We start from the raw sequence: 12,126 nt of genomic DNA, 5'->3' as shown, positions 1-12,126 counted from the left end.
AAACACTAACTTGGATTAAAAAAAAAAACCACCCAACACTTTTATCAATGCCCTTTGGTCTTAAAATGGTTATTTTCCAATATGTCCTCTAACGTTCAACCTTTTCTCATCACAAAGAAAAACATGGGCCAATGGAAAGAGGATTGAATTTAGAGTCACAAGACCTTTGTTGGAATCTTGATTCCACCATTTATTACCTATTTGTCTATGACCTTCAGTAAATCACATAACCTCTCTGGGCCTCGGTTTTCTTGTCTGTAAAATGAGTAAGTTGGACTAGATGACCTTTAAGATTCTTTCTAGCTCCAAATCAATAATCCTAGAACCAACTGACAAAGCAGGCACCTTGCAACATGGAGCAACTGTAGCCCACCATTCCTCTGAAAGGAGAACTCGGATTGACATAGTTCTTAGGTTTTTGCTTCCCTATCTTTAATCATTTTTGGTGCATCATTAACCCCTCTCTTCCCCATGTCCCTTTTAAGTTGTCCAGTCCTGAGTCAGACACAATACAATGGTGAAGGACTGATTGGAGATAGATATAGTGAGAAGTTCATCTTATCATTTCCAACTGGTCTAATCCTGTTTATCCTTCCCAATAGCATGTTTGCTTTGGAATAAATACATAAAGCTCCCTGTTACTGCATTGCTGACTCATGGTCCATTTTCTGAATGTTATTTTTTTTTCTGCAGTGCTTGTATATGTGTATTCTTCCCCAGCTTATATTTATTAAGAAATCAGAATGAGACTGGTAAACTATTGGCTGACTCTTTGTTTCCAAAGCATTATCATCTTTTCAATCAGGTTGACAAAGAAAGATTCCTCTTTCTTCACTATGCACTATGAGAAAAAAGACCCCTAGTTATTAGTAGTAAAGAGTCTCAGATCTCTTAGAGAGGGATATGACTAACCACTGCCTTTTCTAAAAGCCAATACAGACACCAAATGCATACCCATTCTTTTCTTCTTTCCTGCTCCTACAACCTTTTGGGCATCTATTTTCCGAACCCCAAACCTGCTGCTATTTTGAGTTGCAGTGAGTGTAAGAGAGAATGCAGAGTGCCTTTGGGCGGGTAGGTGGGGTATCCTAGTTCTGTAGGTGCCAAGGGGTAAGGATCTTCTTTCCTCTGGTGGGCATTACTCCCTCTGCTTATATCACTGGAGGTAGATACTCTATTAGTGTGGTGACCTTATCCATGCCTCTTTCACATCCATGTCAACAGGATTACTGTTTGACTGTGGATTGAGTGTCTTTTTCCTTTTACTGGATGTACACAACAAAGATGAGTTTCCTCTCCTGTTTAAATATTCCTGATTGCCAGTTATCTGAATATATGCAAAAATTCTTTCCTCTAGACCAGGGATTCTTCCATTTTTTGGTGTCATGGACCTCTTTGGTAGTTTTTTGAAGCCTGTGGACTCCTCGAAAGAATATTTTTAAATTCACAAAATAAAATACATAAGATTACAAAGAAAACCAAAGGTTAGCTCACATTTATATGTATTTTTCTTCCCATCCTAGTTCACTGACTTCCTTGAACTCTTTCCATGGACATTTTTGAGTTCTGCAGACTTCAAGTTAAGAGCTCGTGTTCTAGAACTTTTAAGCAGTCCAGGTCTCCCCCTTCTTCCCAGCATCAGCTCTAGCAGGACCTGGGAGTGGTGGACCTGCTATCTTGACAGCTTGTCCACCTGTGCCTACAGTAGACTGTTCTTGGCTGTGTCAATGCGTGTGCCATCATGTGCATCAAAGTCTCGACCCATTCCATTCAAAGTAAGATTGTTTGTCGGTCTTTCTAGGTGGTGTACTTTACTGCTACGTTCCCGTATGTTGTGCTTGTGATCCTACTCATCCGAGGAGTTACCTTGCCAGGAGCCGGAGCGGGAATTTGGTACTTCATTACACCTAAGTGGGAGAAACTTACCGATGCTACAGTAAGCTCATTATTTCACTTACAATGCTCTAGTGAAAGGTGATGTGGGACAGTGAGTAATACACAGGGCTTGGAGTCAGGGAAAGCTGAGTTTACATCCTGGTCCTGCCTCTGCCATTTACTAGATATGTGGTCCTGAGGCACCTCGAGGTGTCTCAAGAAAGTGCATTGGATGAATCTGTTAGGTTATTATAGTGGAAGGGTTGCTATCAGCATTGGTGTAGGGTATAATTTAGTAGAGTAAATAATAAGCTAGATGGTGCAGTATGTAAGAGTGCTAGATTTGAGTCAGGAAGACCTGATTTCAAATCTTATCTTAGACACTTACTAGCTATGCAACCTTGGGCAAGTCTTCTTCTTTCTTCTGCTGCAGTTCTCTCAGTTGTAAAGTGGTGATGGGCAGTTATGTGGCACAGTGGATAGGGTGCTGGGCCTGGAGTCAGGAAGATTCATCTTGTTAAATTCAAATCTGGCCTCAGACACTTGTTAGCTGTATAACCCTGGGCAAGTCACTTAATCCTGTTTGCCTCAGTTTCCTTTTCTGTAAAATGAACTGGAGAAGGAAATGGCAAACCACTCCAGTATCTTTGCCAAGAAAATCCCACATGGGGTCATGAAGAGTTGGACATGACTGAAAAATGATTGAACAACAACAACAATGGGGATTATAATAGCGCCTATCTCCCAGAGTTGCTGAGAGAATTAAAGGAGATAATGTGTGCAATGCTTTGCAAATCTAAAAGTGCCATATCAATGCTACCTAGCTATTTAGACTTATTTCCTATGTAGGATGGATTGGACAGATGTGTAGGAAGAACCAGCTTAGAATCACTTATCAATATCACTTTCCTTCCCGTCACCATCTGGTAAATTTTTGGGGGTTGGTCTGCTGCATAGACAATGGATTGTGGACATCCCTTCTTGAGAGCAAGGACAGTTACATTCCTATCATTGTAACTTCAGCATCCAACATATGCCCTGGTACATAATTGGTGCTTAATTAATGTTGGCTGATTGATTACTTACACTTCTATGTAGCCCTGGAAATAAATTTATAAATTTAGGAAATTTTAATTTAGAAAATGAATTAAAACAAAAAAGAAATGCATATTTAGTATTTTCCAGATTGCCTAGAACAGTTGTCCAAATCTCCTGCCTCATATGTGGTTATGTGATAGTGTTAAAATGAAAAATGGAATCCCCCTGATAATATTCAGACTATCTCATGATGTCAGTGTGGTAATAATGATTATGTCTATGAAGCCAAGTTACACAGGTTGGAAATTAACTGTACCCAGCCAACCATGAAGCAATTATATTTCCAAAGGGACCAGACACACTAATTACTCCCAGCATTCCGAAGTGGGCACGGAATACACCATTGTTTTTTTCTGTCCTAACTTCTCTCATGCTACATCACTGTGTTCCTATTTTAAGAACTCCCAGTGTGCAAAAATCAATAAATGACAGTTTGATTATTTAAATGACAGGAGTTTCCTCACTTTGGAAAAAAAAGATTAATCTTGTGTTTCCTTTATATATGGAGTACATATATGGTGCATGTGCCAGTGCCCCACTGCAATGCAATGGAAACCATTGCACTTGGAGTTAGAAGGAGGACCTGAGGTTGAATCGTTGCTCAGTTAGCTGTCGATCTCAGGCACAACACCTTATGTAAAATTAGAGGCTTGGACTTCATGACCTTGAAGGTCTCCTCTCACTCTAGATCTAAGCTCCTATGATCCCTAGGGACTGCAGCAATGAAGACAGCACCTTTGGGTTTGAGCCTTGCTTGGAAGACTTGCTTCAGCAGATGACAAAGAGGTGAACCACTCATGTGGCCAGTGCTCTCAGCACAAAGGAGCCACTCTGAAGTGGGGTTGCCAGCAAGAAGGCTATGAGGCGACATTCATCTGTCAGCTGACACTGCGCACCTGGTTGATGGGTTGCTCTCATTGGCCTTGAATTTGGACTGGGCTTTTGCAGTGTTGGCATCTGGCAAGAGTCCGTGATCCAAAGGACACTGTCCCTGCAGTTGTAGGTGACCACCTCCTACTGCTTCCTTTGTTGTGAATTTCTGGCACTCTGCCCAGGGTCAGGGAACTCAGTCATTGAGTCAGGACAGGATTATCTTGTCTGTGTCCCTGGAGACTGGGGTTTTATTGGACAGTACCTCTGGCATTGCTAGTCACTATCCTTGTCGTATTTAATAAGAAGGATCAGGCACTGGCCAAATCTCATTCTCATTCTGGCAGATATGCACCTCAGACTGCATCAAAGTGCTAGAGATTGGTTTTCAGAGTGAACGGGACAATTTATCCCGAAGTTTTATCTCTCTCTAATGAATTAAAAAGCATTCATTAAGAGTTTACTATGTGCTGAAAACTATGTTAAACTCTAGGGACCCAAATACAAGACAGACGGCCTTTGCTCTCAAGGGGCTTACATTATAATTGGGGGATAAAACACAGTTATAGGAGGATTCAGCTGCAGTGTGGATGGGAGGACCCAACAGTCCTTAGGTTTCAGTAGGGGTGCACATGTGAAGATGCAGGAGTCTTTCAGGTACTCTAGCAGGTCGGTTCTAGGAAGGCTTGGAGTTGGTGACTCCCCGTGCCATCTTGTTAGTCTAAGGTGTGTGGTTTAGGGGCCTCTGATGTCATGGCATCTTAGATTAGCATTGGAAGGGACTTGAGATGCCATCTAGTCCAAACTTTTCATTACACCGATGAAGAAGCCAAGGTCTAGAGAGGTGAGATGACTTTGCCCACTGTTAATTCACATATTCTTGTGTGAGGCAGCACAATCTAAGACCCTGCAAACCAACAATTACAGCATGCATGGAAGTGTACTTACAGATGTGACTCAATAACAACTTTATAAACATGTGTTTAATATATACATATATGTAATACATATATATATATCCATCCATCTATCTGTCTATCTGTCTGTCTGTCTATCTATCTATCTATCTATCTATCTATCTGAATCCCCCTGCACTTGTGGCAGTCTTCAGATCTCACTCATTGCTATCCTTCCACTGCTTTATGAAGGTGGTTAAAAGCTACACATTAAGGGGGCAAGAGATATTGTTAGCCACATTATAGTGAGATGGAAGACAGAAAGTAATCATTGAACAGAGCTATACAAATATGGGAAAGATCTGTGATATCCTCATTATGGGAACTCTTTGGTATGGGCACCGTCTGCTATCAACATAGTTTGCAACTAGTCTATAATTTAGTAGGTAAGTCCTAGGGATTTGTTTGAAGTACAATATTCATTCATTCACAATGAGTAGGAGATTCTTACCCTAAGTCACAGAGCTAGTTTATGTCAGAGGCAGGATTTGACTCATGTCTTCCTGATTCCAAGCCAGTGTCTTATCCACTGTACGGTACAGTCTCTGCAAAGCAGAGATAAGGACAATTGTTACTGAGGACCAAACTTGTGTAGTGAGACCATTGAATAGAAAGGTGGCTGTGCAAGAAAGAAAGTGTTTACCTGTGTTAGACTCTATTATGTGGCATTTTTGATGAATTTCTCTACCCTAGATGACACATCAAAACAAAAATTCGAAGCTTATTTATGATCTAACTGAGCATTAGAACTTTGTTCATTGCATAGAAGTGATTGGGCTGAAGTACGTACTCTCCCAGATGGTTTAGTCCAACCCTTAAATTTTAAGGAGGAGAAATCTGTTAGGAACATCCCAGGTCAATAATAACTGTTTTTCTCTATACTTTGGTTTACACATTTGCAGACAGATTTTGTGAAGTCTGGATATTTCTCGAAGTAATAAGCAAATATATTTACTAAATTGATGGATTTCATCCCGTAGACTTTGGGAAAAACTCCCAGCAAAGACAGCTAACTTAAGTTCTTTGTTATCAGGTATCTTCTGGTGTGAATTACTCCACCAGGAGTCATTCTCTGTGACGACTTTAGTTATTATTCCCCAGATCAACTTCTGTCTCATTTGATTCAATTGTAATCCAATATGTTTGACTCATTTATGTTTTTGAGATGGTGTACATGCTGAGTTTCCCCAACTTTGCAGGGCACTTGGTACAATTCCTTTGGATTTTGTGAAACTGGGAAAATTCCCCTCATTAATTCCACTGAGGTTTGCCCCTAAACTTAACCTGACATTTCCTTTCCTTTGTTACACAGGTGTGGAAAGATGCGGCAACTCAGATTTTCTTCTCTTTGTCTGCTGCATGGGGAGGTCTGATTACTCTTTCCTCTTACAACAAATTCCACAACAACTGCTACAGGTAGGTTGGAACCTGGCTATGGTTGACATGGAAGTGGAGAAGTGAGGAAGTTGAGGGGGTGGAGCCCTAGGCTTGAACTCAGAGTCCTGGGGTCAGGATTGGTGAAATCAATCTCTGACCCTTAACCCAACTGAAGAGATAGTGGCTTTCCTAGGGCAGGGAGGGAGTCAGTGGTAGGTCAGAATCACCATACTATAAGCTCCTGGGGGTTTTCTCTTAGAAGTGCTGTTCTCTCCACTCACACAGCAGTTACCCTAACATAGGTCCTCATCACCCTAGACCTGGATTATTTCAATAGCCTTTTGTTTTTATATCTATCACTACTAGATACGCCCACTGGCCTCCAACATGAGCATTCCCTCGCAACAAAGAAAAATATTTAAGTCAAGTCAACACACATGACTATCTCTGATAGTATAATTCAACATTCTACACCCATAAGCCACCAACTCTCCAACCAAAAGAGGGAGGATTCTTTTAGACTAGTCATTCAATACCCTTTACTGGCAGCCTATTGTAGGAAAATTTCTGTGCTAGGTGCTATTGGGAAATACCAAGAAATTTAGGATATGGCCTTGGTACTTGAGGTGTTTATAGTCTAGATAGGGAGAAAGGACCTGCCTACCTGAAAAGTATCTGAAAATATCAGGGATTGCTGTCCATGAAAGATGCCAAATCAGTGGTATGGAGAGTAAGTGTTATCAGAACTCAGAGGAAGAAATCTCTTTGGGCTGGGGTCTTTGTTAAAATTTTCTTGAATGAGCTGAGATTATTTCCAGACTTTGAAGGATGGGAAGAATTCCAGTAACTGAAAGGAATAGTTAGAGAAATCCAGATTTGATAAAACACATAAGCAAAAACTCCAAGGCAGGAAAGCCTAAGAAATGTTTGGAAAACAGGAGTGGAGGTATTTATAGAGGAGAAGAGAGAAATAGATTGAAGAGATAAATTGAGGCTTTATGAAAGAAGGCCTTAAATGCCTGGCCAAGGTGTTTGGATGAATAATGTTTTAATTACTTGTTAATGAAGGATTTGAAAATTTGTAGGCACATGGAAAATGCAAAGGAATGCAGGATCCCTGTCACTTTAGAAAAGACTTTCAGCTAGTGCAGGCTGGACAAACCTATTCACTTGGGGAAACAGTGGGCTTCTACAAAGATGATGTTTGGGAAGTAAGTGAAATTTCCATTCAGCTCCTCCCACCTTCTGTCTTGGGTTTTTCTTCTGCCTTTCAGTCCTCTGGCCTCCTAATTTTTGTCTGGCTATTCAGTTCGCAATGCAGTGCCCCAATCAAGTTTCCTGTCTCCAGCACTACTTATCCTCCAATCCTTTGTTGCCATGTCTGTCCCCCAAGGACATCCCTGCTCTGTATCCCCTCCCCTCAGGGTCCTGCTCTGCTCTCCTCTGATAAAGAAATCCTGGCAGATGCCATAATGGATGATAAAAGATTGCGCTATTGTCCATTGCAGGGAACACATTCATATTTAAACCGACTTTCCAGAGATAGTGCCTAAACACAAAGATACTGGGGTGGACTTTTGGCTTGGGGTATTCCTGCACATCCCTCAAATTACATGGCAAGATTGTACAGGGGCCCTGCCTCTTGTGAGTAGGCTATAGAGAAGAAACCTATGTATAATAAGAATAGGTGAACGTTCAACTATTGATCAACCAACCAATATTTATTAGGTGCCACTGTGCTAGGTATAAAGGTACAATGAATGCCATAATCCTTACTTGCAGTAGCCTTGAAACCATGGGCCATGCTCACGCCCAGGTGGTAAGTATAACATGATGGCTCTTGTCTCTTCTTTCCAGAGACACGCTCATTGTCACCTGTACCAACAGTGCTACCAGCATCTTTGCGGGCTTTGTCATCTTCTCTGTCATTGGCTTCATGGCAAACGAGCGCAAAGTAAACATTGAGAATGTGGCTGACCAAGGTAATGGACACAACCTACATTTGGATCATGCTTTAAGGTTGACACCATACATGTCACTACAATGTAATTGAAACCTCAGTGGATCATGCTTACTTGCCTACTCTGCCTGGCACTCAGGTCTTCAACATGTGATGGATTCCTATTAGGAATGGGGGGTGAGGACAGAGTGAATCAGACCATGGGAGCTGGATGACTTCTGCTGGTTTCTCTGGTGTTTGCTGAGTCCTAGGGTTTTGTAGACTAGCGAAGAGGATGCTTTGAAATATTCCTTCCCTCCACCACCATTCTTACCTTTCTTCATTAATTTCAAATCAGAGTAAATAAGTTGTGAGGTCTATTTTAGTTGAAGGGGGATTATTTATTAGACTAAATTGATGATTATAAAAACAATGTCAGGCACAATCATTTGGGTAATGATGGTAGGAGCGTTTGTGGAATTCTAATAATAACATGAATGGAAATATCTTACTTTTATAAATGATTTTTATTTCCAAAGCACTTTTATGGATTTTATCTCAAATCTATACTTAGCAAAATGTGTCTATAACCACCTTTTCTTTCCTTTCAAGGATGGGAAGAGAGGGGAAGTTAGGGAAAGGGGAGGGATGGTATGGGGAATCCATTGCATGATATTGAAATCTCTGAACCACACGCCACAACTCTGTCACTGTATTGGTGACCTTGGTAAAAATTATTTGACCTGTCTGGTCTTCAATTTCCTTTTCTATAGAAGGATTCAACTGATGATCTCCAAGCTGCCTTTTGGCCTTCACATCCTATGATTATGATTCTACGAGAGATTTTGCTTTCTATGCTCTGTCTCTAATATGGCTAGTACAGTGTCTTGCAGATTTTTTTTTTGTTTGCAGTTAGGACCTGTAATTTAATCTCTTTAGGAAACTACCTGTAGAGAGACATAACTGTAATTTATTGTCTTAACGAGTTGCATGGGACACTGAGAGAAAGGACTTTCCCAGTGTCACATAGCCTGTGTTTGTCAGTAGTAGGACCTGAGTCCTGGTCTTCTTAACTCCAGAACTTGTATTCTTTCTACTACCCCAAGATCTCTCTCCTTTTGTAGTCAGTCAGTGTTGGTATCTGACTAACGAGGAGCAGCTAGGTGGTGCAGTGGGTAGAGTGCTAGGCCTGAAGTCAGGAAGACTCATCTTCCTGAGTTCAAATCCAGCCTCAGACACTTACTAGCTGTGTAACCCTGGGCAAGTCACTTAACCATGTTTGCCTCAGTTTCCTCATCTGTAAAATGAGCTAGAGAAGGAAATGGCAAACTGCTCCAGTATCTTTGCCAAGAAAACCCCAAATGGGGTCATGAAGAGGTGGACTAAAATGACTGAATAACAAACAAAATGAACCTAAGGAGGTGGCTTATCCCATGGTTGAGTGTTTAAACGACAACAGTGAAGGGGCAGAGCCTTTTGTTAGTGGTTTTCCTCCACTACCAGCACCTACCTGCACCCCCACCTAAATCTGTCTTCACTAATATGGTTGTTTGTCCAGGGGTGTACTATAGCCCACATGAACCAGCTTGGGAAAACAGATTGGTATGGTTTCAGTGTGAATATTTACACCTGGGAAAACTGGCAAGTGTTAAAAATCAGGCCTGATTTATTGTCTTGTTGGTTATCTAGACTTAATAAAGTGTCAATAGTGCAGACCAAACTTAAAATTGTTTAGTGGGTACATTTTTCTCCTTGGAAAGATGGTTGTTAAACATTTACCAGCACACCCTGTTTGTGATCTAATAATAGGAGTCATAGACTTAGAGCTGAAAGGGGCTTTCGGGGTCTTCTAATCCAACTTCTTCATTTTACATGGACAGCAGGGGAAGTGACTTCCCCAGGGTCACACAGGAAGAAAGTAGCTAGCAAAGTCAGGATTTGAACTCAGGTCATTTGATAACAGATCCTTCAGTGTGAGTAATATCTACAATAAGATGGCAGGAACCTGTATTAATATAGGAAAGTTCCAGGAGATAATGAGTTAAATGTGTACAAGTACTCAAGTGACCTATAACTTACAGAATATGAGATGGACTGAAAGTTTCAAGGCAATTTTCTGGAGAAGCATCTGGGAACGGCAGAAGAAAAAAATGTGTGAACTACTTTGAAAAAAAAGGAGAAAGGATGATTTGGAATGTTTGTAGCTGGAAAAATCCCCCGATATAGATAGCTAAAGGAATTCTAACTAATACCTAGAAAATCACAGGGCATTGTGAAATAAATTGCCAGGGTTCTTGGGCATTAATTCTGATTTGATTTGTTTGGCTAGTAGGGAGAGGAAAGGTTAGATTAGATTAGTTAGATTATGGGCTCCATTATAGATAGGAAGAGAGAACTGATACTTTATTCTCCAAAACATATAATAAATCTGGGCTGGAAGTAGGTGTTTAGCAAAAATGTTATTAAACCCTGGACTGGATAACCAATGGAATGGAAAGAAAATGAACTTGCCATCTGCCTGGGCTGTTTTGGCTGCTACCCAGCCTGGAGGGAAGAATTCAGAGTTGGATTATACTAGAAAATAAGCGCCCAGTGACCTATGACATAAATTGGACTTTTCAGCCTTTTCTCAATGAGGGAAATCAGAAGTAAGTTGTCAGAGTCTTTGGAGTTAGGAATGGAACTTGGAGAGCCTGATTCCTAGCCTTGAGCTTTCTATATACACAGCACAAGATACTGTGGGCTGTAAGGAGATAGTGAGACAGCCACAGAGAAGGTTGACTTCATGAATATGGGGCTTTTTCCTCATCCAGTACTTGATTGAGGTTCCCCAGGGAAGAAGCAATGGGAAATATGGCCAAAAGTCTTTTTCTGCCATTCTTACAGGCCTTTTGGAAGTAGCAAGTACATTTTTGCTGTTATCGGTGATACCTCTGAGCTGTGTTGCTGTTGAGCCTGGTTCATATGGAATGGCTTGTCTGAGCCCAGCTCAGAGGGTAGCCTCAGAAACCAGGTGGATGGCAGGGCACTTCATGGCCAATACCCTGGTGAGTGACAGCCTCAGAATTTCCTTCGGAGTTAGTAGTTCTCTATCAATTCAATGAGCATGAACAGTAGTGTGTGCTGGGAGAGAAGCAATATTTCAAGAAGGATGTGGTAAGAATTGGGAAGCAGCAAGTTTGTATTTAAGAATGGGATACTCCCAGACCTAACTTAGCATCTTAATAGTTAAGAACATTCATTCACAGTGCTGCTGCTAGGTTGGCACTTATTAAATGCTTATTAATTGATTTAATTGATTCAAGTCAGGACTTTAACTTACTAGAGCCCAAGTCTTCTGGTTCCCAGCTCAGTGCTCTACACAATAGCATCCTGTTTACTTCTCCTTGAAGTGGAAAAAAAGACTGATGAAATCATTGTATATATTTATTCATTGCTAAAATGTGCACTTATTAGGCACCCACCACGTCTCAGGTGCTGGGCTAAGTGTTGGTGATACGGAGCTTATGTTCTAGTGGGGTGGTGGTGGTGACGTTAGCATGACTGAATTGGAAGGAACCTTCCAAGGTTATAGGTTATGAGACCACAGACACAGAGCTGGAATCTCAAAGGCTTTCTAGTCAGTCAGCCAGGCAATAAGTGCTTACTATGTGCCAGGCACTATGCTCAGTGCTGGGGATAAAAAGAAAAGCAATCTCCCTCAAGGGGCTCACATGGGAATGAGAGAGACAACATGCTAATAACCTGATGTAAAAAGCACGTACAGTGTGAGTAGAGGTGTGAGAAATTGAGGGGACCAAGAAACGCTCCTGCAGCTGGGTGATGAAGGAAGCCAGGGAAGCCAAAAGGCAGAGGCAAGGAGGGACAGCATTCCAGGCATGGGGGACAGCCAGTGAAAAGGTACACAGATTAGAATGGGAGTGTAAAAAGGCCAATGGCACTGGAATCCTATTCCCTCGTTTTACAGATGAGGCAACTAAGGCCCAGAAACTTTATTTGGCAATCCCAAGG

At 41.4% G+C, this 12,126-nt stretch overlaps 1 protein-coding gene across 1 annotated transcript in view; it reads left to right on the top strand.

Annotated features, from left to right (window-relative positions):
• The window catches only part of SLC6A5 (solute carrier family 6 member 5), a 65,107-nt gene that overhangs the window by 20,180 nt on the left and 32,801 nt on the right, over positions 1-12,126 (top strand). The window contains exons 8-10 of the mRNA XM_027852559.1: positions 1,802-1,936; positions 6,112-6,215; positions 8,034-8,158. Of these exons, the coding sequence (XP_027708360.1) occupies positions 1,802-1,936; positions 6,112-6,215; positions 8,034-8,158 (364 nt within the window). The remainder of the gene's footprint in view (positions 1-1,801; positions 1,937-6,111; positions 6,216-8,033; positions 8,159-12,126) is intronic.

The sequence above is a fragment of the Vombatus ursinus genome, unplaced genomic scaffold (assembly GCF_900497805.2).
Source record: "Vombatus ursinus unplaced genomic scaffold, bare-nosed wombat genome assembly UNPS02009770.1, whole genome shotgun sequence".
Lineage (NCBI taxonomy): Eukaryota > Metazoa > Chordata > Mammalia > Diprotodontia > Vombatidae > Vombatus > Vombatus ursinus.
Note: the sequence above shows the minus strand (reverse complement) of the source record. Positions and strands in the feature narration are given on the sequence as shown.